Consider the following 27,195-nt stretch of genomic DNA (forward strand, 5'->3'; position numbering starts at 1 on the left):
AACAGGCAAGCCAAGAGGATTCCACTCCAGATTCCATGTCTGTGGCCTGACAGCATCTAGCAAAGGTTAAGGATGAAATGTTTAACAGTGTCAAAAACGTAAGACCATGTGCCACATATGCTACTTAAACTAGCTGTTTTATTTAGGAATGTCCTACAGCTGAGAAGCATCGTTACCCAGGCTGCCCCTGAAGAAGAAAATTCTATTTCTGAGATGCATTAGAATTCAATAAATGTTGGCTCCTTTGAAAAGCTGTTTCTCCTTTGCCTTCCTACACAGTGCCTTCCTTCCCTCTCTTTTCTCCCCTGTACATTATTGTAACAGGAAAAGAAGGGCATGTTCCTTTCTCAAGTGTGCTTTGGTCAATACTGTACCCACCCATTTTGTATACCTTTTTTCTTTTCCAAATTTTAATCTGAAAAGGAGTTCTTTGAAGGCAGTGGCTGCTATTCAAAATGGAGTTAGGGAGGTTTAATCCCATTGAAATCAAGTATGCCTAGTGTGTTTGTGTGTGTGTGTGTGTGTGTGTGTGTGTGTGTGTGTGTTTCTCTAACATCAGAATACAATCTTACTTTAAAAACAAACAAGAGTGAAAGCACGGCTACATCTATAACATTGTATGGCTACAAGCTATAACATGTAGCTTCCTGCAGGAGCAACATACACAATAATGTTATGGTGATGGGCTATATTGTGAACTGCCCTGAGATCTTTTGATGAAGGCTAGTATATTACACACACACACACACACACACACACACACACACACACACGAGTCTAATGATATTGATTCAAGGCTAGCAGAAAATAGCAATAAGGGCGGGGGCGGGGGGGACATCTAGACTTTAAAATCTTCCAGAAATGCCTCATAACTAATTTTGAGTTTGTGGTTTTGAACCTTGCACAAGCCCGTCTTTCCAAAATTAGCAACACCTTGGAAGCAGACTACTGTCTGTGTGGGTAGAAGCCAAAAAGGAAAATGCTTTCCTTTTTCCTGATTCATTTCCATAGAATTACAGTGTGTTACTTGCTCTCTCGAAACCAAGATTTGTTGAGTCATAGATCCCCACCTTAGTTTAAGGTAATGTGAGTGAAGGATCATATCAAGAACATACTGGAGAAGACTTTGTTGGGGAGAAGAATATGCTGTCCAGATATTACAAGCAAAGGTAAGCTGCTTCGTACGAGGGGAAGTGAGAGTAGATGGAGCATTTTGATCCTCTTAATCTTTCAATTGTTCTCTATAAAGGTTCCAGAGGATGGCACTAAGGAATATTGGCATACTGTTTCATTCTGAAATAAGGAACTTAAGTGTCGTAGGTTTGCAATGTCCAAGTTTTGTTTTGGTTTTGTAAAGAACTACTAAAAAGATAATACCATTCATTAACTATATTTGAACTGGAATATTTCACTGTAAGGTGCTTCCAAAGCATTTTGTGGGTAGGGAAAATAAAAATAAAATGCAGGGCCAAATTAGGAAGAGAATTAAAGGACAAGAGGAGACCCAAACATTTTGTCCAGTCATATGTGTGCCTGCCTGGACTTTGAGATCTTCTGTGGAGGCCACTAAGTGGTTGTTGTGGCAGGGTCTCCTGAGGGTGGGAGTTGTACTTTTTTCTTTCTTCATTATCGTGCTTTTTAATGGTTTTAAGTGTTCAAATTCAGTGGTGTTTTAATATGGCAACTTATTTGTTCTTTAAAAAATATTTACAGTGGTACCTTGGGTTACAGCCGCTTCAGGTTACATACGCTTCAGGTTATAGACTCTGCTAACCCAGAAATAGTGCTTCAGGTTAAGAACTTTGCTTCAGGATGAGAACACAAATCGTGTAGCGGTGGCACAGCGGCAGCGGGAGGCCCCATTAGCTAAAGTGGTGCTTCAGGTTAAGTACAGTTTCAGGTTAAGAATAGACCTCCAGATGAATTAAGTACGTAACCAGAGGTACCACTGTATATTGATTGGTATGTTTCCAGTTGTATCCGTTCCAGTTCAAGTTTTGAGCCTCCTTGAGTCCTCTACTGGGAGAAAGGCAGGATCTAAATAAAATAAGGATAAATAAGAACATAAGAAGAGCCTGCTGGGTCTGGCCAGTGCCTCATCTAGTCCAGCATCCTGTTCTCACAGTGACCAACCATATTCCTGTGGGAAACACTCAAACAGGACCCAAGCATAAGAGCACTCTCCCCTCCTGTGATTTCCAGCAATTGGTATTCAGAAGCATACTGCATTCGACTATGGAGGCAGAGCATGGCCATTAAGCCCAGAACCTTGTATTTAAACACATCTGTAAGACTCTTCTGTGACATTTTCAGATTATAGCATGCTGCATTCAAAGAGTAAAAATGAACAAAACGTTTCTCCAAAAAGGTGACAGTAAAAACAGCAGAAATGAAAAGGTTGCTGCTTGAAAAAGTAATGTGAGAAGGTGTATAGTAGAAATATAAAGCAAGTATTTAATTTATTACAAACTCTTCTTACCATATTCTTCAGTCTGAACACCTTCAAAATGGCTTGCGTCAATTTAAAACAGCGAGAGATAGCCAACCAAGCCATAGTCATAGCCCACCCACTGAAATCAATTGAGTCAAGTTACGCAACTCCACTGATTACAGTGAGTCTGCTCTGCGAATGACTAACATTGGGTATCATGCAGTAACAATAAACCATGTAGTGTATCATGTGGCTCTCTGATCTACTGATGGTGCTGAAACCAAAAGAAATAATTTAGTTTACTGCTTTGTGGATCAAGGCTATCTGGCATTCGCCCAACTAAAATGGATGGTGTTTAAAGGAGGCTAAAAGTTAGCCGCTAACATATCACAACTGTGAGTGTGAACACTTCCTCCCTCTCTTTTTTCATATTGCCTGCCATTGACACTTATAGGCTGTGTAAACAGACACAGCCTCCAGTACGTCCCCCACTGCTGGTCTGGGAAGCAAGTTTACCCACAATCCTATCTATCCTGTCATTTCTTATGAAATACTGCATTTTGATGTATTTCTTTCCAAAGCAGCTTCAAGCCAAATTGAGAAAAAGAATGATATTGAAGTTGGTAATGTGTATACAGCAATGTATCCTCAGAGAGAATTTTATTTGTTTTTTTAAGATTTGTTTGTCTCTTTATCTTGCCCAAGGAAACCCAAAGCAACTTTGGTATTTTGTTGTATTCGGTTGACTTCATAGTCACAAACAAAGGCTTTAGGGGCACCACAAACATTAACCCATTTACAGCACATTCTTATGCATGACCCCCAAAACGAAGTCACACTATATTCCAGGAGACTTATGTTCAGGCAAGCACGCATTGCATTGCAATCACATTGTTGTGGGAGCTATTGCAGGCAAGGGACTACTTCATCAGTTGTATGGAGCGGAGAGAAAATATGTGCACACATATATGTAGGCGCTCAAGTCTTGTGCAGGGAAAAACTAATATATTCTTATTATCCTCCTTGTATGTGTGTGTGTGTGGGGGAAGCTATTTATTATTTTAAAAATTATAGTCTGCTGTTCATCGCGTACTGATACCAGGGTGGAGTACAACATAAAACTAAGGACACAACACACACACACACACACCCTCCCCAGGTACATCTTCACTTGTTATTGAAATGATAACAGGATCAGCACCTGACATACCAGTCCGGAAACGGAACTCCACAAAGGATGCCCTACTCCACACCAGCACCTCAATGAGTCTCCCTGAAAGAGAACTAGGAGATGGTGGCAGTTTTGTGTGGGGAAGTGACTAAAGGGAGGGCAAGGGTTCAGCTGTGGTCCAGCTCCGAGGGCCTTCTGGCAGTTCCCTCACTGTGAGAAGTGAGGTTACAGGGAACCAGGCAGAGGGCCTTCTTGGTAGTGGCGCCCATCCTGTGGAACGCCCTGCCATCAGATGTCAAGGAAATAAACAATTATCTGACTTTTAGAAGACATCTGAAGGCAGCCCTGCTTAGAGAAGTTTTTAATGTTTGATGTTTTATCGTATTTTTAATATTCTGCTGTGAGCTGCCGAGAGTGGCTGGGGTATAAATAATAAATATTATTATTATTATTATTATTATTATTATTATTATTATTATTATTATTATTCAGCAACAGCTCCTCTCTCCAAGCTTGGTGCTTCTCACAGTTGCTTTTCCTTCAAGAACAGGACAAAACCCAACAGCATTGGGAGACAGTTACACATATCTACTGCATGACATCTATTTTGACCCTCACAATTTCAGCAGCAGAATTCCCCTCCAGCGTGGCTGATGGGTGTGTTTCATCGGAGAATTGCTCATCAGCAATTTTATAGGAACCGCTCTTATGCTGCCGCGCTTAACTTTCAAGGAAACTGAGAAGTTTTGAGTAATTTAAGTACGAGTAGCAGCGGCAGCCAGAGTTCTGCAACTCAAATCAAGTTTTAAACCCGCAAGGCAGAGAAGCAAAAGAGCCACCTGATATTGGAGAAGGGGAGTGGGGGCGTACTGGTTAAACCAGTTGCACCGACACCAACACTTTCCCATGAAAACGAGAGGATTTTTTTTAAAAGCTTCAAATACACTACATCCTTTTACCTCTGTTGTGGGAGAGGGGAGAGAGAATGAAGAGGGTCAGCTTGTGCTTATGCCGCGGCCGCGGAGAAGAGCACTTTGTGCATGCGCAAGGACCACTTGTTTTACAGTCCTAGGCTAGCTCAACCACGACGTGCCTCTCCGCAAAGCGGCCCGTTTCTTTGTCCCTCCTCTCCTCGCCCCTTTCGCCTCCTACTCCCTTGCTCCTCGCCCGCGCCCCTTTCGCGCCCTCCTCCTCCTCCTTCCTGCAGGGGCGGAGCCGGCAGCGCCTGCGCCCGGCAGCACCTGGCTCAGGTGAACGCGCCGCCGAGCAGAGCCGCAGCCCAGGTGAGGAGCGCCCGAGCGGTGAGTGTCGCGGGAGGGGGGCGAAAACGCCGAGAAGGAAGCTTCCCCCTCCCGACCCGTCTCTTGCAGGTAGGCTCCGTCCCCTCCTGGGCTACGGTCGACGGTCATTCCCGCTCCAGAAACCTGCCCGGGCCTTTGGCGGCTCCAGCTTCCCACCCTCGTGCGCTTTGCTTATCCCCCTGCTCTCCGCGCTCCCTTCTCGCCCATGTGTTTCCTCCTTGCCTGGCCCTCTGTGAACTATTATTACCTCTTGCCCTTTCCCCCCTTCACTCTTCCAAAGCATTTTTTAAAAAGGCTGGTGTTTGTTTTGTTCACAGTTTCTGTTTCCCAGAGTCCTCATTTCCCTCCAAACTTCGCCCTCGTTGCTCTGCGCTCGAATCTAATGGAGGCTTCCTTGCAAATAATGGCTTGGTAGTAAGAGGACACTGCGAAAGCCTGAGGGAAAGAAGGGCTCCTTTGACTATAGCCTTGGGTTGGAAGAAAAGTTCCTGCTCTGGGGCCGTCCACACAAGCAGGAGTTGCTTTACTTGGGGCAAGTAAATAACCTCATGGGATTTAAATCAGTGGACGATCTACAGGACTGGCGTGTTTACTGTGAAGTAGATGGGGAAGGCCAGGGCGCTGCACTAGATAATATTGAACTTGGTAGGAGCTGCTCTTTAGTGCATGTAGCTCCTGCTGCTGTAATGTGCCTGAGCCTAAAGTTTCCAGGTGATTTGGGGAACATTGGAAGTTGCCCTGTGCCCAATATTGTCTACAGAGCCCCCCTCCTCTGGCCTGGATTTCAGTCAGGAAACTTTCCCAGCCCTACCTGGAGCTGCCAGGGCTTCGAATGGGGACCTCTGTATGCAAAGCATGGGTTTTGCTATGGAGCTACTGTTCTTGTAGATCCCCTGTATGCTGTGGCACACAGCTGGAGCAGAGTTGGCTGGGAACTGAACTTCCTGCCTGCTCCTGAGAACAAAGTAACTGGGTCCAGTTAAATGGATCCAGCAAGGATCTGCCATGCTTACAACTAAGTCTGAGGATAATAGGCTATCCTGAGTCCATTTTTCTTGTGGGATATTTGAGTTAAGACAGACCTTTTGTCATGGTAACTGAAGTGTTTGATGCGGGTTGATTAACTTATTCTGGCATTGTTATGCAGATTGTCCTCAAGTTTCAGATCTGAGATTAAAGTCTTCATTTATAGCAGGCCTTGTGCAGCTGCACCAGAGAGGAGTTGTAAACACTTAATGTTACCTCATCATGTGCATTTCTAGAATGACCACTTTTCTTGTGCCTCATCAAAGGACAGGGTTTACTAATATTTAATATAAGGGCTTAACTTTGTGGTATTTGGTCTAAAAAGCCGGATAGCCTAGTTACAATAAAGCGGGGAGCTTTATCTCTGTGGATGACACTTGGTGATATTCAGTGTGGAATAATAAAACTGAAAGCAGAGCTTTAAAGTTTGATAGTTTATTATGTTAAAAATTAGTAATGGAGGTACGGCCATGCAAAGTAAGGGGTGAGGAGCCTCAGGCCCAGGGTCCTCCAGGCCTCTCTGTCTGGCATGTGGTCCTCTCCCCAGATTGTACATCCTTCTCAGCCACACTCCCTTCCCTAGCCTTTCTTCATACCCTGCCCCCCTTGAGTGATTTTGCCCCTCTGAAGTGTTTCCTTGAACTCTGAGTGCCTCTTAATTGGTTGGGGGGGGGGGAGTACAGCTTAAAGATAAAATTTGCATTTGTTTCTTCATTTTTGCTTTTGGCTCTGCCCATCACTATCTTGTGGCCTAGAAATGTAGCCCTCATTCTGAAAAACTTTCCCCACTCTGGATATTTAGAGAAGCATTTATTTATTAACTTCTATCCCATCCTTCCTCCCAAATGAGCTGGGTAAGGAGCTGGACATCAAAGTGGTAAGACGTTCTTATTTAAACAAACCTACCCAGTTGTACCCAATCAGAAGGTCGGCAGTTTGAATCCCCGCGACGGGGTGAGCTCCCGTTGCTCGGTCCCTGCTCCTGCCAACCTAGCAGTTCGAAAGCACGTCAAAGTGCAAGTAGATAAATAGGTACCGCTCCAGCGGGAAGGTAAACGGCATTTCTGTGCGCTGTTCTGGTTTTGCCAGAAACAGCTTAGTCATGCTGGTCACATGCCCCAGACGCTGTCTGCGGACAAACGCCAGCTTCCACGGCCAGTAAAGCGAGATGAGCGCTGCAACCCCAGAGTCGTTCGCAACTGGACTTAACTATCAGGGATTCTTTACCTTTTTATGTCTTTCAGCTATCAAATATATATGTGAAATAAAATGTTCTTAAGTTGCTTCTAAAACTTAATAATGATAATTTAATAACAATAAGTCTGCCACTTCTTTCCAACCTTGTTCATGGGCATAAATATGCTGCAGATAAGGGCTAATGGGTAGGATGTTGGTCCCTGTGAATAATTTTGAGGATAGGGTTGTGATCTTCTTATGTGATGTCTCCATATGGTGACATATCTCTAACATTGCATCTTAGTGCTGGGAAATTATGCACCTAATGAATTTCTGCCTGCTTGCTAAAGGCACTGTATCTCAGTTGGGAGTGGGGAGGAGGGAAATGAAGCAGTCCTATTTGGATATTTGCCGGTCCTGACAAAATTGTTACCCTTTGAGGATGGAACACTGAAATAGTGTTGGTCTGTTTTCCAGCAGTCGTTCTTTGAAGTTTAGCTCCCAAGGAGACAAATATGACTGGGGGACGCATCTTGCTTCTAGTGCACATGCATATAAGTATGTGCATGTGAATGCAAATGTGTTTATGTGCTGCACAGGCTGCTATTTGACACACCGTAGGCGAGACCAAGAATATTGGAAGCATGTCTGTATTTTTCTTTGTGGAATGTTTGAGGGGGTGTACTTGAGACAACTTAAGGAAAACAAAACTGCATTTGAGATTGGTGAAGTCATTGGTGCAGCAATGACTTCACAGGGTCAGAAAAGTGTTGGGAAGGTTTATTCAACTCATTTAGGAGCTTAATGATAAGAATTGCATAAAAGAATTTTGAGCAGCATGCCTTCAAGCTACCAGCATGGGGCATACAAATAGCCTGCAGTAGTATCTGAAGAGCATTCTTAGATAACTGTCTGCCTAGTTTGCCAACATACAAGTCTGTGAAGCAAGAGGTGGGATTTGTACTTTTGGTTTCCCTAATTTGGTTGTGCCAGAGCCCTGCCTAATGTTAAGTGACTGCAGTACTTTGGATACTGCTCTACAGTACAGTGGTACCTCGGGTTAAGAACTTAATTTGTTCTGGAGGTCCGTTCCTAACCTGAAACTGTTCTTAACCTGAAGCACCACTTTAGCTAATGAGGCCTCCTGCTGCCACCATGCTGCTGCCACACGGTTTCTGTTCTCATTCTGAAGCAAAGTTCTTAACCGGAGGAACAATTTCTGGGTTAGCGGAGTCTGTAACCTGAAGCGTCTGTAACCTGAGGTACCACTGTACTTTGGATACTGCTCTACAGTACTTCCTTAGCTCTCATGAGGAAGTTTTCTTTTCTTTTTTATGATAGGGCTTGTGATCAGTTGCCGTTGTCAGAGAAATATGCTTCAGGATATATTTGGTTTCACTGTAACAATGGAAATCACCTTTTTAAAAAGGCTGGGACAAATTTGCATATGATCAAATTTTGTCTGGGCTAAAATAACCAATAACTGACTATTACAGAAATACCTTTTTTCCTTAAAAAATGGTATTTGAGCAGGAGGGAAGCTGCATTTCAGCAGGAGGGACAGAGGATGCCTTTTATCTTCAGGCACAATTATGCATATACATTATGTCTATTATGTCTTCGTCATTGTGCCACACTAGCAAAAACCTTTAAAAGGAGATTCCAGCACACAGCTGTAGGAATTCATTTACAAAACTGAAACTATCAGACTTGGGTTCGCATAAGAGACTGGGACTGGCTAGCTCCCTACAGAAAATTGTTGTCCCTCTTTGGGTGCTTATACATGTGACTAATCTCCCTTTGCCAATTCATCACCGGTTGAGAGTAAGTCACGCCTACTATGATTTCATCTCTTAGTCTGGCCGGATCACCTTTTCATTTGTGCTCTGCATGGTAATCTTTTACATTGTTTGGCTTCACATTCCTTCCTGCCCTCGTTTTTTCCCCCTTCTCTCATGGTATAACTGATGCTGACATTAACACATGCTTCTGATGAAGTGTCTCACGAAAGCAATGTATCTGTTAGCCTGTTGCAGGAAAAATGAGGAGTTGTGTGGCAACCGCTCTGGCTGGCTTCTTGCAAGGTGTTTGGCAAGCACTGCCTACAAATAAAGTGTTTTGTGTCTTGATCTGTAGTTAACTTATGCACTCCATTTCACTTATACTGCATGTAGCTGGAGAAACTGTGTTTGCTGCCACACATGCCTGCTGTAAAGGTTTGCAGTCAGTTTCTTGAATGCCTCCGTTTGTTTTTTTGTATTGATTGTCATTTTCTGTGCTACTGTGGCTAACAGAATAACAATAGCAATCTGCTTATTTAAATTTATACACATCCCATCTTTTTGCAGAAAGCAGGTCTCCAAAGCATCTGACAATAAGTGAAAAATAATAAACAATAAACACAAGGTTCTTTTTTAAAATAGTGGTGGGGAGAGTAATTGAAAATATCTGCTCCCCATGTCTTATGGCTTCAAAGAACCATAGAATTGTAGAGTTGGAAGGGATCCCAAAGGTCATCTAGCCCAACCCCCCTGCAAAGTAGGAATCTCAACCAAAGCATCCATGATAGATGGCCATGCAACCTCCTTAGAAACCTTCCGAGGGAGTCCATTCCATTGTTAAACAGCTCTTACCATCAGAAAGTTCTTCCTGATGTTTAGTCAGAATACTTTCTTGTAACTTGAAGCCATTGGTTCAGTACCTACCCTACAAAGCCGGAGAAAGGAAGCTTGCTCCATCTTCCGTGTGACTGCCCTTTAGATATTTGAAGATGGCTGTTGTATCTTCTCTCAGTCTCCTCTTATCGAGGCTAAACATACCCAACTCCCTCAACCATTCTTCACAAGGCTTGGTTTCCAGACTGTTTATCATCTTGGTCACCCTCCTCTGCATACGTTCCAGCTTGTCAATATCCTTCTTAAATTGTGGTGCCCAGAATTGGACACAGTATTCCAGGTGGGGGTCTGACTGAGGCAGAGTACAATGGGACTATTACTTCCATTGATCTGGACACCATACTTCTGTTGATGCAGCCTAGAGGAGCATTAGCTTTTTTTGCTGCTCAATCGCACTGTTGACTCATGTTAAGCTTGTGGTTTACTAAGACTCCTAGATCATTTTCACATGTAGTGCTAGTAAGTCAGATGTCCGCCACCTTATTTTCATGCAGCTGGTTCTTCCAGTCTAAGTGTAGAACCTTATATACCGGTATGCCTCTATTGAAATTCATTCTGTTAGTTTTGGTCCAGCTCTGCAATCCATTAAGGTCATCTTGAATCCTGATTCTGTCTTCTGCGTCGTTAGCTACACCTCCCAATTTGGTGTCATCTGCAGATTTGATGGGCATCCCATCAATTCCTTCATCCAGTTATGATGAAAAGACCACCTGTGCCCCTAGTCCCTTCAGGAACCAGGAACACCATTCACATCAATTCAGTGTCATGTCCTCAAGGCATTAAATGGGATTTGTAAACACTCGTGTTGCCCCCTTCACCCCCCCTTTCTGGCCTCTGCATGGCTCAGCCTTTCTTCCCTTCCCCAGGTTCCTCTTATCCTTCTGCTTTCCCTGGGGAAAACCACTCTTTAGTGGTCAGTTGGAGCAAACAGCAATTGGGTTTTCTGTGGATTGCAGTTTGTTCTGGCTTAAAGCTAGAGAGTGGGAAAGGAGCAGGGCAAGGGGAAAACTGTTTGGACCCGTTCTTTCTAGACACTGGACGAGCAGAAGTGGGGGCAAGGCCTTAGATATTTCTGCTGCTGATTTGACTTTCCCAGCTGCTGCTGTTCAAAGATTCTCTAGTGATCATAGTCACAAATAATGACTATGCTGTAATGGTGGTACTATTTATCATGTGTTGGATGCTTTGTCTTTACACTATGGCCAACAGCCTAATGTGGAAGCTGACCTTCTTTCTCTTCTGTCTTTTGTCCTTTTTAACCATCCCTCTTCACCACTGATCCCTTTATTTTTCCTCTTGTCTGTCATATTTGCTGTTGTGTTAGTTTTCTGTTCTTATAGGGTTGATTTTTAGTGGGGAATGAGCTTTGTTCTGTGTGTGTGTTGTCTGTGTGTGTTGTCTGTTTCCTTATTGCTTTTATGTATGTTTGGGCTATGATGTCACCTGTTGATGTACCACTGCAGCTCTGGCACTACACCTGAGCAGTTGCAGGGATTCATTACTGGGTGACTGGGTGTCTGTCCACTGATTCCTTAAGATTTTGCAGTGGTGGATGGTGTCTTTGCATTGGAACTTCAGTCTTCTGCATTGGCACATGAAGTCTAAAAGCCCAATCATACTTTGAGTGTAAGGCCCTACTTTTGCACTTGACTATAAGGCATTGCTGGGGACGCTGGTGGTGCTGTGGTCTAAACCACTGAGCCTAGGAAGGTCGGTGGTTCGAATCCCTGCGATGGGGTGAGCTCTCATTGCTTGGTCCCAGCTCCTGCCAACCCAGCAGTTCGAAAGCACATCAAAGTGCAAGTAGATAAATAGGTACCACTCCGGTGGGAAGGTAAATGGCATTTCTGTGTGCTGCTCTGGTTTCGCCAGAAGCAGCTTAGTCATGCTGGCCACATAACCCGGAAAAACTGTCTGCAGACAAACGTTGGCTTCCTCAGCCAGTAAAGTGAGATGAGTGCCGTGACCTCAGAGTCGTTCCTGACTGGACTTAACTGTCAGGGGTCCTTTACCTTTACCTTTTTATAAGGCATTGCTGCTTGGTAGTTCTGTTTCTTTAATGATGGAGCTGTTGACTTGCTGTGGATCATATGTTCCTCCCCTGCTGTGTAGCATCATGCTCTGGTAATGGATGCTTTAGTTGACTGCATTGATGAGTATTTAATATTATGATGACTAATTCTGAAGAAAAAGGATGCTGTAAGAACAATCAGAAAAAAGTGTGTTGGTTCAGAGCTTAAAAATGTGTTTTATCTATGAGGAGCACTTCCAGAAGTATAATATTTAATGAAAATGTTTCAACCATGTGCTCCAAAAAAATTAAGTATTTTAATGCATGAGGAGATGTGGTGGTGGTGTGATGATTTTCTGGGTATGGGAGGAGCAGAAAAAGCAAGAGGGCCAGAGGGCGTCTTAGAAAACGAAGGTTGAAACAGGGGGTGCTGCAGAAGAGAAGAGATTAGACCCAGGGAAATGAAGGAAACTGAAAAGAGTGAGGAAGTTTGCAGCAACTTGAAATAATCGGCTGTATCCATTGGTGCAGATCTCTTAACATTATTGTGACATCACTCTGGTTATATTTATGTTGATTTTTTATTTCATAGCTGAAAGCTAACCCAGGGCAAGTAAACATGTTATTGCAGCTGCCTGTGCTGCGGTGCCCTTTCTGGCTAATTCGTTTTATTTAAAAGCATTTCTAAACCACTTAATATTTAAAAATCTCTATAAACAGTGTACGAAAATAAAACATTAAAACAGGAACATAAAAACAGAGACACAATCTATGGCATATTTCTAGGGAGTGTACACATTTATTAGGCCAGGGATGGGGAGGCAGTGTTCCTCCATATGTTGTTGAACTTCAATTCCCATCAGTCCTTGGTTGCAGATGATGGAAATTATATAGTCCAGCAACATCTGGAGGACCTCAGGTTCCTCATCCCTGTATTAGACCTATTATTATTATTATTCAGATTTCTTCTTGGAGCAGAATAAGGCTGGGATTACATGTGTCCTAGATAGAAGGGCTCAGTGGTAGGCCACATACTTCACATGCAGAAGATCCCAATTTGAACCCCACAGCATCCCTAGGTAGGTCTAGTAAAGGCTCCTCTATCTAGAACCCTAGAGAACTCCAGCATTGACAAGATAGACCAATGTTCTTACTGATTAGCCTGGTTTACAAGCCACAGTAAGCAAAACAAAGACTTACTGGGATTGCACAAATGTGCCGGCTTCTGGAAGAAGCTTGCGGCTGCTTTGTTCCTTCCTGGTCTTTCCACCCCCTAAACATAGCCAAGGTTTGGCTGACTGTGCTGTCTGAACCTGGGCTCTCTTCTAGCTAGCCATATGACCTGTACCTTGTTTGGATGAGCCTGGTTTGGATGAAACACTTCGCCAAATCTTTACTTAGCTCAGTGCGGTGCAAGAGTAAAAAAGACCACAAAGGAACAAGGTGAGTTTAAGCTACTCGCTGGTAAACCATAGTTATTGTGTTGTGTGAACCAAGCCCCACATGTAATGTAAAGAGGAACTGCCATTTCAAAGCAAGTCAACTTCAGACCATGACCTATGAAGCTGATGGGTTTAACCAGAGTTTGTTTTAAGCCAGGATTCCTGATTCATACTATTTAACAAGCTGGGGGAGCCCGGCGTATTGTTCTACCATGGCTTAGCATTAATTTATCAGCATGGGTAGTATAAACCATTTTCCTGTGTTCCTTTGTGTGGCTGCTGCTTTCAAATGGTCTGTTTCAGAGACATGCCCCACAGTGTGATGCAGTGACAAAAGTAAAGTGTCCTAGATGTTACTGGTAGGAAGAAAGAAGCAGACACAATTTTGGAGGGGCTAGAGGCCACAGATATGTTGCAGTGTCTAGTTGTGGTCTTGTTAGTTAAAAACTAAAACTATACCATATAACTTAGTCCCATTTGTTCAGCTGTTCTATCCCATCTTAGAATTGTTGTCCTCAGTGTATTAAAAATGGATAAAGGCTGAGATTTTAAATTGGAATTCTTATTTATATTTGGGGGGGGGGCTATGCTCACCTGAGTTCAGCTAGTATTTCCAAGCTTATCTTGATAAGTTTAAGTTGACTGGATTCTCCCCTCCTACACCTTCAACAAAACTCAGGGAGTTGGCATGGTGTTTAAAGCAGCCACAATTGGTTTCTATTGCTTTGTTATCTAGAAAATGAAATGCTATTTGCATTTGCTCTCCCCCCCCCCACTCCAGATAATGGCGTTACATCCACGGAGAGTTCGATTGAAACCCTGGCTGGTAGCTCAGGTAGACAGTGGTATGTATCCTGGTCTCATATGGCTTAACAGGGTTGCAAAGCGATTTCAGATCCCTTGGAAGCATGCAACTCGGCACAGCCCTCAACATGAAGAGGAGAACACAATTTTTAAGGTAATGAAATAATTCCATTCCACTTTGGAGAGCCAGTGTAGATGAACTGGTAGTCATGGACTAGTGAAATCCAGATTCATGTTCAGCCATGCACTAACCTTGGTCAATCATTATACTGTCTCACAGAGTTATTACAGGGATAACATAGGGAAAAACCCCACCCTTATTTGCCATCCTGAGCTCCTTAGAGGAAGGGTGGGATGCAAATGTAATAAAAAGTATTACAGGTGACTTGCAGCAGCTAAGACCATTGTTTGCCAGCACCTTCTGCTTCATAGTCCAGGAGGATCACTGCTCCAAATGAATATGCATTTGCCTCCACTTCTTCCGTTTAGAAGGCTAATGCATTTCCTAGTGTTCATTTGTTTTGTTCATGTGATAGCAATTGCTTTAAACTTGGACATCATGGCATGCCACCGTATTCTGTTATTGAATGGTGTTTTAGTTACCATGGGATCAAATTGGTCAGCTGTGCTTTTAAAGCAAATATGATCCTGTGAATCTGTGAAGAGGAGATATGCAGCACCATGAATGTGTGCTCAGATCATAATACGACTTGTACTGGGAAATACTGTGGCAAAGCAATGTGAAAGGGGCTGTTCTATTTAAATCATTCATCTTTCAAGTACTGGTGGGATAGAGAGATGCCTCGATAGTTTCCGCAATCAGTTCTGTCACTTTTTTTTGAGAGATTGATAGTTTTGGCATAATGATGATGGTCAACCAAAAAGGGTTTAAAGACTGTCTCAAGGCAAATCTTAAAAAAATGTAGTATAAACACCGACAACTGGGAAACACTGGCCTGCGAGTGCTCCAATTGGAGAACAGCCTTTACCAAAGGTGTAATGGACTTTGAAGACACTCGAACTCAGGACGCAAGGGAGAAACGTGCTAAGAGGAAGGCATGCTTGGCAAATCCACACCGTGATCAACTCCTGCCCCCACTGTGGAAGGACGTGTGGGTCCAGAATTGGCCTCCACAGTCACTTACGGACTCATTGCTAAAACTGTGTTTCTGGAAGACAATCTTACTTGGCTACGACTGATCGCCAAAGAAGAAGAAGATGACTTGTGGGATACAGCTTCCTCCCTCCCAATCAGATGCTTTTTGCCTTATCATCACTCTGTGTACTCTGTGCTCCTGCAGAGTTGATTTTCCTGTCCTTTATCTGGTTGTTGACTGTTTCTCTTTGAAGGTAGCTCTTTAGTGGCTTCCCTTCTGAGAATCAAGGTTCTAGTTATCTACTTCTTAAGTCTTCCTCTCTTCTCAAGTTAAGAGTCCTGCAGCATGCCAGCTGAGTCCCGTAAACCTGCATAGACTTGCACTGCACAAGGCTCTTCTAGTTTATTGCTGCTGCTTTTTGACCTTGTTCTGATGAACTGTTTATATGTTGGTTCTCAGACTGAACTGAATTTGATGCAGAAATTATTTTAGATCATTTTATACGTTCTGGTAGCAAACTCCTAGGCATTTTTCCAATGGCTACTATTTTAAGGAGAATTTTACAAGCTTTCTGTGTTAAGAGATTTTGTTGGAAGATTCTTGAGCAAAGCCATGCTTTTGTGGTGGCGCCCTACCTGTGAAATGCTCTTCCTGTGGAGGCTTGCCTGGCACCTTCCTTACATATTTTTAGGCACCAGACAAAAGCATTCCTCTTCTCTCAGGCTAAGTAAACAATCTATGGCCTTCTATATGAGAGGGTCGTTTGTTACTCTGTTATGTATTTATTTTATTTTTTTAGATTTTTTTTAGATTGTAAACCGCCCTGTGATCCTCAGATGAAGGGTGGTATAGAAAATCTGGGACCTTAATCCCATATACAAACAAACAAACAAACAAACAAATAAATGAGAGCCTGGTTTGCCATTGGATTGGGTTCCTTTAGACACAATTGGGTGGCCTCTATTGGAATGGTCTGTCATACCAATCATAAAAATTGGTTTGGATAATCCTAAAATGATTTGTGCTGCTTTTGTCTGTTTGTGTTGGGGAAGGGAAAAACAGTGCCAGTCATGTCTGGCTGACTAGCTGCTGCACTAAGTATTTACTGCCTAGACTTATGTGATAAATGCAAGTTTGTTTGGTAGCATGATTCAACATTAGCTGGCATGATGACAGTACTTAACTGAGCATGATGTACTTTGCTCCCAGGCCTGGGCTGTGGAAACAGGAAAGTATCAGGAAGGAGTTGATGATCCTGACCCTGCGAAATGGAAAGCCCAGCTCCGGTGTGCTCTCAATAAAAGCCGGGAATTCAACCTGATGTACGATGGCACCAAAGAGGTGCCAATGAATCCTATTAAAATTTATGAAGTGTGTGACATTCCACAATCCCAGGGAGCAATAATTAATCCAGGTGAGATGCACAGTGACTCTGTTGGTTTTTAAGGAAGTCTGGTAACAGGAAGTCTTCTATATGCCATGATGTTATGTTGTTCGTGACTCCTGCTGGGTAACTCGTTTTTAATTGAGTAAGCATTTCACCTTCTCATTTGTGCAACGTAACTAACACAAAGTGAACTGTAGGTGACAGTTCTGCCTAGTCAAGGTTGCTTTCTGCTCACCCACAAATTCAACACATGGATGTTATTAATTGTTCAGCTTTCTGTTTTGCTTTTAATCAAGTCTAAAAGAGAAAAGATTTCAGGGGAAAGCTTTGAAGATCAGGTGCATGCTACTAAAAGCCAGAAGCAAGAGGGGAAAAGGCATGGTGTCTGGGCATAAGGGCTTTCAGTTCTTCGTGGTCTTCCTTTCCCTTGTTCCCTCTTTTGCACATTGTCCCTAAGCAGGCATTCTAATAAGATGGCAGTCTTTAAAATTCAATTCTTCCAGAAATGAGTGTTTCATTAAATGAAATTCACTGGGAATTTCTCCTGCATGTTTACCATTGAAAGAAATGGACCTCACTGGGCACATGTATGTGTACCTGGTAGAAACATTTTTTGGACTTAGCTGTTGGATGCAGAAGGCTAGCAGGTTCTGGGATCAGGTAAATGTTCTTCTGGCCCTCTGTGCACCTTTGTTCAAACCAGCTGAGAGGTTGGATGAGGCCGGTTGTGGGATTCTGGTTGGATAGTACAAGGGCTGGGAGAGAGTTGCTTCGTGCTATATGTCTTCCATGCATAAACTGAGAAGCATGAAAAGACTATTGGCTCTGGTGCTGTTTCTGGAGCTATGAAGCAAACCAAACAGTACTTTGAATAAAAAGCCACAGGAAAGAGATGTTTGTACACAGTGCTACTAGTAGAATTTTTCTGTGTAACTTCTGTGGGTCACACAAATGTCCATTCCACTTCTTTATTCTCTTCATTTGATAAAATTCCATATTACTAGCTAATTCTCCAACTGCACTTTTCCTACAGGTTCTACTGGTTCCGCTCCATGGGATGAGAAGGATAATGAGCTTGATGATGAAGATGAGGATGAATTAAACCAGCCTCAATCTCATGTAGCTATTCAGGATACCTTTCCATTTCTTAATATCAATGGTTAGTAGATAGACCCTGGCACAGAGTGCACATCAAACCCTATCGTTTAAATGGCATTTTCCTCTTCATTATTACAATATGAAGCAACCATGCTTTCAGAAAACAGTCTTTTAAAAATCTCTGGATTGCAGCTCGGCTAGCAGTTGCTTGGCCAGTACGCTGCAGAAAATGGCAAAAGAAGAAAGGCAAAGTCTGTACTATATGAGAAGTACAAGATTAGTCTGAACTGAAATATTCCTATTGTTCTGTATTGATATGTTCATACACATGTTTAGTGTGGTCTAGCTGTCCAAAAGCTAGCTAGGTGTGAAGGAAAAGGCCATTCCCTTGAAATCTGTTCTGCTGTCATGGGTTGAACTGGGCCCTTGAGAGTTGTGAGGGCGACTGGGGCAGGGTGTGGAGAGATATTTGTGCCTTCCCCTTTGGTTGCAATTTAGCTGTTCCAAGTGGGGCAACAGGCTGTTGCAGCAGCTCCCAACAGAATATAAAAAATAGAATCAAACATTAAAAATTTCCCTAAACAGGGCTGCCTTCAGATGTCTTCTAAAAGTCAGATAGTGTTGTTTATTTCCTTGACATCTGATGAGAGGGCATTCCACAGGGCGGGTGCCACTACCGAGAAGGCCCTCTGCCTGGTCCCCTGCAACCTAACTTCTTGCAGGGAGGGAACCGCCAGAAGGCCCTCGGCACTGGACCTCAGTGTCCGTCCGGGCTGAACGATGGGGGTGGAGTTGCTCCTTCAGGTATACTGGGCCGAGGCCATTTAGGGCTTTAAAGGTCAACACCAAGACTTTGAATTGTGCTCGGAAACGTACTGGGGGCCAATATAGGTCTTTCAGGATCGGTGTTGTATGGTCTCGTCAGCCACGCGCAGTCACCAGTCTGGCTGCCGCGTTCTGGATTAGTTGTAGTTTCCAGGTCACCTTCAAAGCTTAGCCCCACATAGAGCTCATTGCAGTAGTCCAAGCGGGAGATAACTAGAGCATGCACCACTCTGGCGAGACAGTCCGCGGGAAGGTAGGGTCTCAGCCTGCATACCAGATGGAGCTGGTAGACAGCTGCTCTGGACACAGAACTGACCTGCACCTCCATGGACAGCTGTGAGTCCAAAATGACTCCCAGGCTGCGCACCTGGTCCTTCAGGGGCACAGTTACCCCATTCAGGACCAGGGAGTCCTCCACACCAGCCTACCCCCTGTGCCCAAAAAACAGTACTTCTGTCTTGTCAGGATTCAACCTTGGCACTATGCCAAGACCTCACAAGTCACTGTGACAGTCACTTAGCTAGCATTCTAATAAGAGGGTTAATTCCCACAGTGTAGCAAGAGCAGACACACCTTTTTGCCCAGTGTGTAGCCTATAATGATGATGCAGCTTTGTAAGTCTGTTCCTTGGAGTGTGGTTCTGGTTTAACAGGTTTTAACAGTAATATTGTCTCAGTAGACACATTTGCATAAATTTCCCATGAACCAGACCTTGTTTAAAGTTATATTTTGATGGTGATGTGTTTTGAAATAATATTACTAATCCACAAATGGTGTTTATTATGGTGCCTTTTATAGTATACACTTTTCATTCAATGAACCTTTTTAAAATGTTTATTTACTCTTGCAATCTAATTGTCTGTCTGGTGCATCTCTACCAATATTAATTCTTTGATCTCATAATGGGGTACATATTTTACTATCTAGTAAACTGTTCAGTTATAAGTCATAGGCGAGTTCACTTATTGCATAGGGGGGAGTTTTCCTTCAGTAAGTTTGCAAAGGGCCTAGAGACTGATCTTTCTTTTTCTGTGTACTCTTTGAAAGACATTTTAGGTCAAGTTGGGACATGTTGGCTGTGATGTTAGAATTACACTGGAGAAATCTGAGGGCATTGACCATTGTGTTCAGTAAAGGCAGTTGCTTCTGATTAACCTTGCCAATTATTTCCAAGATACTATACTTTTTACAGCAGGAATGCCAGGCATAAGTTGTTGAGTATATTTTGTACAGAAAGATGGGGTAAATTATTAAGTGAGATAACTCCTGTGGCCATATCAGGACTTTAGGGGGTCCCAATGTGTCTTCTAGCAGTTCTTCCATGCTCCATACATTATTAAATTAACTTCAGAACTGGGAAGTTGATGTCTTTCCCAGGCAAAGCACTAACCACTCAGAGCTGCTGTTGGATTCCACAGCAGTGGGTAGAATCCAACATTGTGCAAATGGCTTTCTGCTTGCATGGGGGCTTTTTTAATTTCCCCAGTGCTAATGTCTAATTGAGGCAAATTGATAGTTCAATGTTAAGGTCAGTTGGAATTGGCAGTTTTAGTGAACAGTTATAACCTGGCCCTAGGGCATCTACTGGATAGGGGATGTTGTTTTCCAGTCCTTTTGACTGTGACACGCTTGCTTTATAAATGCAACTTTATAAACCAAGTTCCTAGGTATCCTCACTACAATTTACAGAAGTATGAGCCATGGATCCCCACCCACCCTTTCTTGGCATAGCAGTTGCACCATCTTGATCACCAGTGCTTTTCAAGTCATTTGTTAAAAACCTGGGAAATGAACTGTCTAGAGTGGTCTTCAACTCATGGGCTGGGACCCATTGCTGGGTCACAGTTTGACCTGGCGTGCAGCAGCACAACCACCATTCAAATGTATGGCAAAAAAATTAAGTGGATCCCCAATTGCATGTGTGGGCTAAAGGTGAAGCCTTGGTTGGAAAAGATTGAAGTCTATTGATCGAGAGCGTGCAATTAGTGCTGACATCACGTCATTACTGTGCTTGGAGCTAGATAATGCAAGCTGCATTCTTGCTTCTTACCAATATATTACTTACTGGGGGGGGGGGGAGTTGTAACCACTGGGGTTCCTTTGCTGATTGAAGGCCCTTTGATCCAGTGGAGGCTTCCGGCAGCAGAACAAAGAACACTATTTCTGTTGATTCTTCCCTTCTCCTGCAACTCCTTTGACCACCAGCTCCAAACTGCTTCAGAGGGTTGTGGGCCCTTTTAGAGCAGTGTGGGAGGTGCTGCAGAGGGAGTCGGAATGAACAAAGGTTGCCTCCCTTTCCATTCAGCTGATGGAAACCTCTGGACACAAGCCAGAGTATCCAAGCTTTCAAGTTCTATTTTGTCAGACTGAATAAAAAGGAAGATAAATTACCATTGGTAGAAGGTTGAATTCTTAGCCACATAAAGTAGTTGAGCTAAGCTTGCCATTCCAGTATGAGAAGTGTCCGAGTGACATCTTGAACTGTAATTTTAAAAATGTCAGCAGTCCCTCAGGAAATAATAATAATAATAATAATAATAATAATAATAATAATAATAATAATAATAATAATAATAATAATAATAATAATAATAATAATTAATAATTTATTTATACCCCACCCATCTGGCTAAGTTTCCCCAGCCACTCTGGGCAGCTCCCAATCGAGTGTTAAAAACAATACAGCATTAAATATTTAAAACTTCCCTAAATAGGGCTGCCTTCAGGTGTCTTTTAAAGATAAGATAGCTGCTTATTTTCTTCACATCTGATGGGAGTGTGTTCCACAGGGCGGGTGCCGCTACCAAGAAGGCCCTCTGCCTGGTTCCCGGTAACCTCACTTCTCGCAATGAGGGAACCGCCAGAAGGCCCTCGGCGCTGGATCTCAGTGTCTGGGCTGAATGATGGGGGTGGAGACACTCCTTCAGGTATACAGGACCGAGGCCATTTAGGGCTTTAAAGGTCAGCACCAATATTTTGAATTGTGCTCGGAAACGTACTGGGAGCCAATGCAGATCTCTCAGGACCGGTGTTGTGTGGTCCCGGCGGCCACCCCCAGTCACCAGTCTAGCTTACATAAAATGTACTACTTATGCTTAGATTCCCCAATGGCACCCACCAGTGTGGAGACCTGCAGCCCTGAAGCTGCGTGGCCAAAGAATGAACCTGAAGACATTGAGATGCCTATGCCTCCTCCGGTTATGCCCCATGATATGTTCAGCTCTCCTGAAGTCTGGATTAATTCTCTTCCAAGTAAGTCTTTTTGTTGACTATGTCGCTAGATACATCTAGATTGTTGTGTGCATGTAAAGTCCACATAGGGAGTATACTACATATTGCAAAAACATGCTGAACGTGTACTGTTTCCCCCCTGCAGTTATTTCTGTTTAGATTGGTGTAGCCCAGAGAGCCTTCTGTGTCTGAAAATGTAATGTACTCATTGACATCAGCAGATGAACAAAAGAAAACCAGCTGGAACCTGCTGTTGAATTTGGAATAGTGTGTGTCAGAAGTAACTTCTTACACTAGAAGCTTGTGTAAGAAGAAGCTTGAGGTGGTAGTGATCAGCCATACCAACTGATAAGTTTGTGTCTACTGATCAGTGCTGCATTCGTGTGAAGAGCAAGCCTCTCTGCGATAGATGAAGTACTGCTGCTGTTATTTGGTGTTATCTTGTGATCACCCTGACTTTGGGAGTTGGCTCTTGGTTTCCTTGGCACTTGTAAGGAAGACTAATAATTCTGCCCCTATTCTGTGCAAATTTCATTCAGCCCTAAAAAAGAGCCATGATAACTGGTAGAATAAGAAATCAAGATAACAAACTTTTTATAAAAGAATGGAAATGGTTTATTGAATATTTACAGATAAATTGCAAACAGATAAAAACACTGGCAGGATTATTGTAATAACCTGCAGTTTCAAAAGAGTTTATATTTAAAGTAGATAATTATATGAGCAAATTAAATGAATTTGGATATGCAGACGATATTAAAAAATAAATTTAAGGAACCTCAGAAAGAGGAGGAAGGAAGTCAAACTTTGAAATGTTAAAATGATTGTAAAATTAATGAAATGTATACATTTGAAAAGTATAAATAAAAACTTTTTTTTTAAGTGCTATGATAGACAATGCAGGTTGTTGGGATTATGGATCCTGTTGCAGTGTCTGATATTCTAACAATATATCCTTCTAATCAAGTGACAGACCTTGAAATCAAGTTTGAGTATCGAGGCAAAGAGTTTGGGCCAACAATGACTGTGAGCAATCCCCAGGGCTGCCGACTTTTCTATGGAGAACTGGGTCCAATGCCAGATCAAGAAGAACTCTTTGGTCCTATCAATTTGGAGCAAGTAAAGTTTCCAGGACCGGAGCAGATCACCAATGAAAAGCAAAAGCTCTTCACAAGCCGTCTGCTTGATGTCATGGACAGGGGGCTGATCCTGGAAGTCAGTGGCCATGCTATTTATGCTATCAGGCTTTGCCAGTGCAAAGTGTATTGGTCTGGACCGTGCGCACCTTCTGGCACCACACCAAACTTGATTGAAAGACAAAAAAAAGTCAAGGTGTTCTGCTTGGAAACATTCTTGAGTGGTGAGTAATTATAATGCTCTTGGTTCACCATCACAGAGTAGCCAATATGTTCTTTTTAATCCCTGAAACATTTTGTATACCCGATTATGGTACTGCAGCCCATTGGGATTGGGTCCCAACCAGTTAAGTCACCTGGGGCTGTGTCTGGTGTTACTGGTATGGTGCAGATAGCAATTTGTGCAGAACTTGCTGGGCTCACAATGTGCACCATATAGTGTTTGCATGCAGGCATTAGTGAATGGGCATTGGTTCGATGTTTGTTGTGCTCTAACGTAGCTGGTTGAAGAGAAGCAATTCTCCCTTCTTCCTTTATTTTTTGCCCCAAATCAATCACCAGAAGGCATAGGTGTGGTTGAAGTTCTCGCCTATGGTCAGTGAAGTGGAATCCCTTATATTTGTTATAGTATACAGGGTCAAAGGGAAAACAGCATTGATAGCTAATATCATTATGGCATCTCTAGACAAAAAGATTATGGGAGAGAAGATAGAAAAGAGAGTAGGAGAATCGGGTTTTGAACTAGAAGAGGCAATATGTGGGAAATAGTGTTTCATCCAATATGTGGGAAATAGTGTTGTACATCACAAGCTTTGCTTTCCCTCCCGCTTAGAACTGATTGCTCATCAGAAAGGACAGATTGCTAAACAACCCCCATTTGAGATCTACTTTTGTTTTGGAGAAGAATGGCCAGATGGAAAATCCAAAGACAGGAAACTGATTGTTGTTCAGGTAAGAGAACAATGAATTGCTAAGCAGCGTTAATTGTCAGAACTTACTGTGAGAACATTTAGTTGACTCCTAGTTTTCACAATATATAACTATGTGCCATTTTATAACCCAGAAACTTTAATTCAGCAGCCTATGCAAATGTACACATTAGCATGCATTCTGCTTCTATCAGGCATGGACAATGCAAAGAACAATGTGTGACGCTAGAGCCCTGGCCACTGGAAGTCCATTGTCTACAAACATTTAAGACTTGGGGCAGCCTTGATATTTGAAAGCTGGGGTTCTTAGTGTTGAACCACTGTACTGATACCAGTTTCAGCACTTGTGCATTCATCCACAACACAGACACGCTTATTTGCAATATTTATAGACCACCTTTCCAATGAAAAGGTTTTACAGCACTTTAAAATACAAATAAAAACCATTCATACGAAACAGGGGGAAATATAACTTTCCAGCATAGTCTTTCCACTAATGCCTGAACACCCAAGAGAATAAAAAAATATCAGGGAAGAGAATGTGGATGTCCTCTGGGAGAGCCACATGGCAACTTGGAACATCTGTGTAAATAGTTTCGGTCTGATAGATAACAACTTTGCCTTCCTCAAAGAAAGATCTTGAGGTCGGAACTCATGAGTATGGCCCTGTGGGGTGTGTATCTGTATGCTTTTGGAGAAGGCACTCCTTGAGTTGCTTAGGACAAGACAAAACCACCAAAAACTGGCACCTCTGAATTCTGCCCTGAAACAAACTGGTTTCAATGTAGGTGTTATGTAATAGGCGTATTGTGTTTATGCCAACCGATCCATGTCAATACAGTGGCACCTCTGATGACGAACTTAATTTGTTCCGGAGGTCCGTTCTTAACCTGAGGTACCACTATAGCTAATGGGGCCTCCCGCCGCCACTGCGCGATTTCCATTCTCATCCTGGGGCAAAGTTCTTAACCCCCGAGGTACTACTTCTGGGTTAGCAGAGTATGTAACCCAAAGCGTTTGTAACCTGAGGTGTTTGTAACCCAAGGTACCACTGTAGATGGCCAATGACCATAGCTGCCACCTGAGAATCTAGGAGTAATGACAGGTCCAGGAGCACCCCCAGGCTAGAACCTGCCCATGAAGGGACAGTGATTCCATCAGTGATAGGCATGTTCTTAGCTAACAGGTCAACTGGGTCCCCAGCTACCATAAGAATAATTGAATAAGTTTGTTGAGTTTGCGCAGTAGTTCATAATACTGCTCTTTCAACTTGGCTGCATTAGCATCCAATCTGTCTGCAACCAATTCTACTTGAAAGGCAGTGCAGACCACGTGGGCCAAATGTTTTATCTGAGGCCTGGATTTTTACAGATGTTTGGAGCTAATGTCCTGAATTGGTAGGCATTTCAGAATAGTTACCAGTACATCTACTCTGCTCGCATTGTGTGAACATATGTTCTTTTATTTATCTTACATCCTTATCCTATCTTTCTTCTATCGTGACTAATAATAACTCAAAATGAAAATGAATGCAAGAGTGAAAATTTTTGTGTGTGTTGCTGTTACACCTTCTACTTGAGCTTTTAGCTTATTCTTTTCGGATGCAATTGAAAATCCCATCTGGATTGACGCTGCATAATTTCTTTCCAAACAGGTAATTCCAGTTGTAGCTCGCATAATCTATGAGATGTTCTCTGGTGACTTTACCCGCTCCTTTGACAGTGGCAGTGTACGGCTTGAGATTTCTACCCCTGATATCAAGGACAACATAGTTACTCAGCTGAAGCAACTCTACCGCCTCTTGCAAAATCATAATGAAGGCTGGCCAATGCAGCCACCAAGCATGGAGATGGCCCCGCCCCTTGCAGCACAGTGATGACCTGGTTTTACCTAAATGAGGAATTAGCTGGATTAATGGATTGTGTGTTTATATTTCAATTAATTTTAAATGTCTTTTCAGTAAGTGCAACAGGAATGTATTATGTACAACATAATCTGTTTTAAATTTATACTTTGCAAAAACTGCTCTGGATTAATGCATGTAGACAAGAACATTTGTCTATCCTTTTTCTCTTCAATTAATGTAAATATATCAAATGGCATTTAATTTGTGTGTTAAATGTTACACACAGTTTTCTCTGAATATGTGATCAGCGTTCAAGTGCTCTTTTTAAAAAGTAGTTTCATGAGGCTAACAAAAACACTTTCACCCTAGTTTTCTCTCACCCACTGGCTTGATAACACAGTCAAATTTATTACATAAATTGCATGTTTCTGTATATTTTTATATATAAAAAATATCCAGTGCTGTTGGCACACATGTGAAATGTTAGAATGAATGCAAAACATTTTTTTAGTGGCCATAATTCTAACTGTTCAGAAAAACTGCTTTGCAAAGTAGTAGTAGATTGAGAAGTTATCTGGATTTTCCACTGCTATTTGATAGTATTTCCTGTCTGTATACACTACAGATGAATAGTGCAAAATAATGACTTAAGTCTTAAAAGGCATAGTTCTTATTAAAGTGACTTCACAATCAGTTGAGCCTGATCTTACAATAAATGAAGTACAGCTAAGGTATTCAGATGATAATAAATTGTTAACTGGAAATCCAAGAAGCTGCTTTTATTATAGTTCCACGTTGCATGCTGCAGCTCAGTACAGCGACTGGTGGCGCCTTCTGTTGGACTAATCCTTGCTAACTTGGATTTGTCCAAAAAGTCTCCATTGTTTGTAAGTATATCAGATTGCTAGAAGATAGGGAAAAGCACCAAAGCCCTCTGCTTGTTCTGTGCAGGACCTGTTTGACATAGATGTAAGAAGACTCTGGAACCTAGGAAATTTGAATACTGTTTGAGATGTAATATAGCTGGCTTTAAATATGACAGTGCTTTCGATGCTAAGCTTTGTTCTGAAGTGGTTAAATGGCTGCATTTTTGCGTGTTTCTTTCCTCTGCTGGAAAATGCCTTAAAATGTCCCATAATAAAGTTTCTGGTTAACTATAACGTTTTCATGTCTCTTTTACTAGCAAGAGTTAAGTATATTTAACTTGCACATACTAGAAAACTAGCACTCAGCTCTGTCCTACGTAGCATTTTGTTTGAAACATCTTGAATTGAATGGAAGGAAAATACCTTGTGCACTGCAAATGTTTTCCTATGGTGGAATTCAATGCTATGCTATTACAGACATTCCATCTGCGCAAGAATTTCAGCTTGCCAGATGGATTGATCCCCCTTAATGTGTTGTTCTGGGGGTTCTCCCAGCCCTCTGAGCCAATTGCAGGAGACGCATGGAGAGTGTGAAGATTTTTAATTTGTGTGCAGTTCTGGACGAAATGCCGTTATTTTGTGGTGGAAACAAGGGAATGTAGAACTGTGGTTGGCATTTAAATATCTGTGTTGGTGCAAGGATGCAACAGGGCTCCCATACCCCCCCCCCCTGTGTACCCCAC

The 27,195-nt window shown here is 42.6% G+C and overlaps 2 protein-coding genes across 5 annotated transcripts in view; one reads left to right on the forward strand and one right to left on the reverse strand.

Moving 5' to 3' along the window:
- Window positions 1-27,195, reverse strand: part of GUCA1B (guanylate cyclase activator 1B) — a 52,876-nt gene that overhangs the window by 22,743 nt on the left and 2,938 nt on the right. The gene's annotated exons all lie outside the window — the stretch shown is intronic.
- On the forward strand, window positions 1,021-26,746 carry IRF6 (interferon regulatory factor 6). Of its 4 annotated transcripts, none has more exons than XM_083508938.1 (8): window positions 1,021-1,169; window positions 14,015-14,191; window positions 16,344-16,548; window positions 17,555-17,680; window positions 21,544-21,696; window positions 22,643-23,035; window positions 23,644-23,762; window positions 25,395-26,746. In XM_083508938.1, the coding sequence occupies exons 2-8, from the start codon at window positions 14,018-14,020 to the stop codon at window positions 25,614-25,616; spliced, it is 1,392 nt and encodes a 463-aa protein (XP_083365064.1). In that variant the 5' UTR covers window positions 1,021-1,169; window positions 14,015-14,017; the 3' UTR covers window positions 25,617-26,746. The 4 variants fall into 4 exon arrangements, with proteins under 4 accessions (XP_083365064.1, XP_083365061.1, XP_083365063.1 ...); XM_083508935.1 differs by lacking the exon at window positions 1,021-1,169 and adding an exon at window positions 4,796-4,972; XM_083508937.1 differs by lacking the exon at window positions 1,021-1,169 and adding an exon at window positions 4,808-4,885.

The sequence above is a fragment of the Podarcis liolepis genome (genome assembly GCF_965112155.1).
Source record: "Podarcis liolepis genome assembly, chromosome: 6".
NCBI lineage: Eukaryota > Metazoa > Chordata > Lepidosauria > Squamata > Lacertidae > Podarcis > Podarcis liolepis.

Bases quoted from the DNA above. Each gene is read 5' to 3' on its own strand.
- IRF6 (XM_083508938.1), top strand. From the start codon at position 14,018: ATGGCGTTACATCCACGGAGAGTTCGATTGAAACCCTGGCTGGTAGCT. The intron at 17,681-21,543 runs GTTAGTAGATAG...ACTTATGCTTAG, and splicing joins TCCATTTCTTAATATCAATG to ATTCCCCAATGGCACCCACC. The intron at 23,036-23,643 runs GTGAGTAATTAT...CCTCCCGCTTAG, and splicing joins CTTGGAAACATTCTTGAGTG to AACTGATTGCTCATCAGAAA.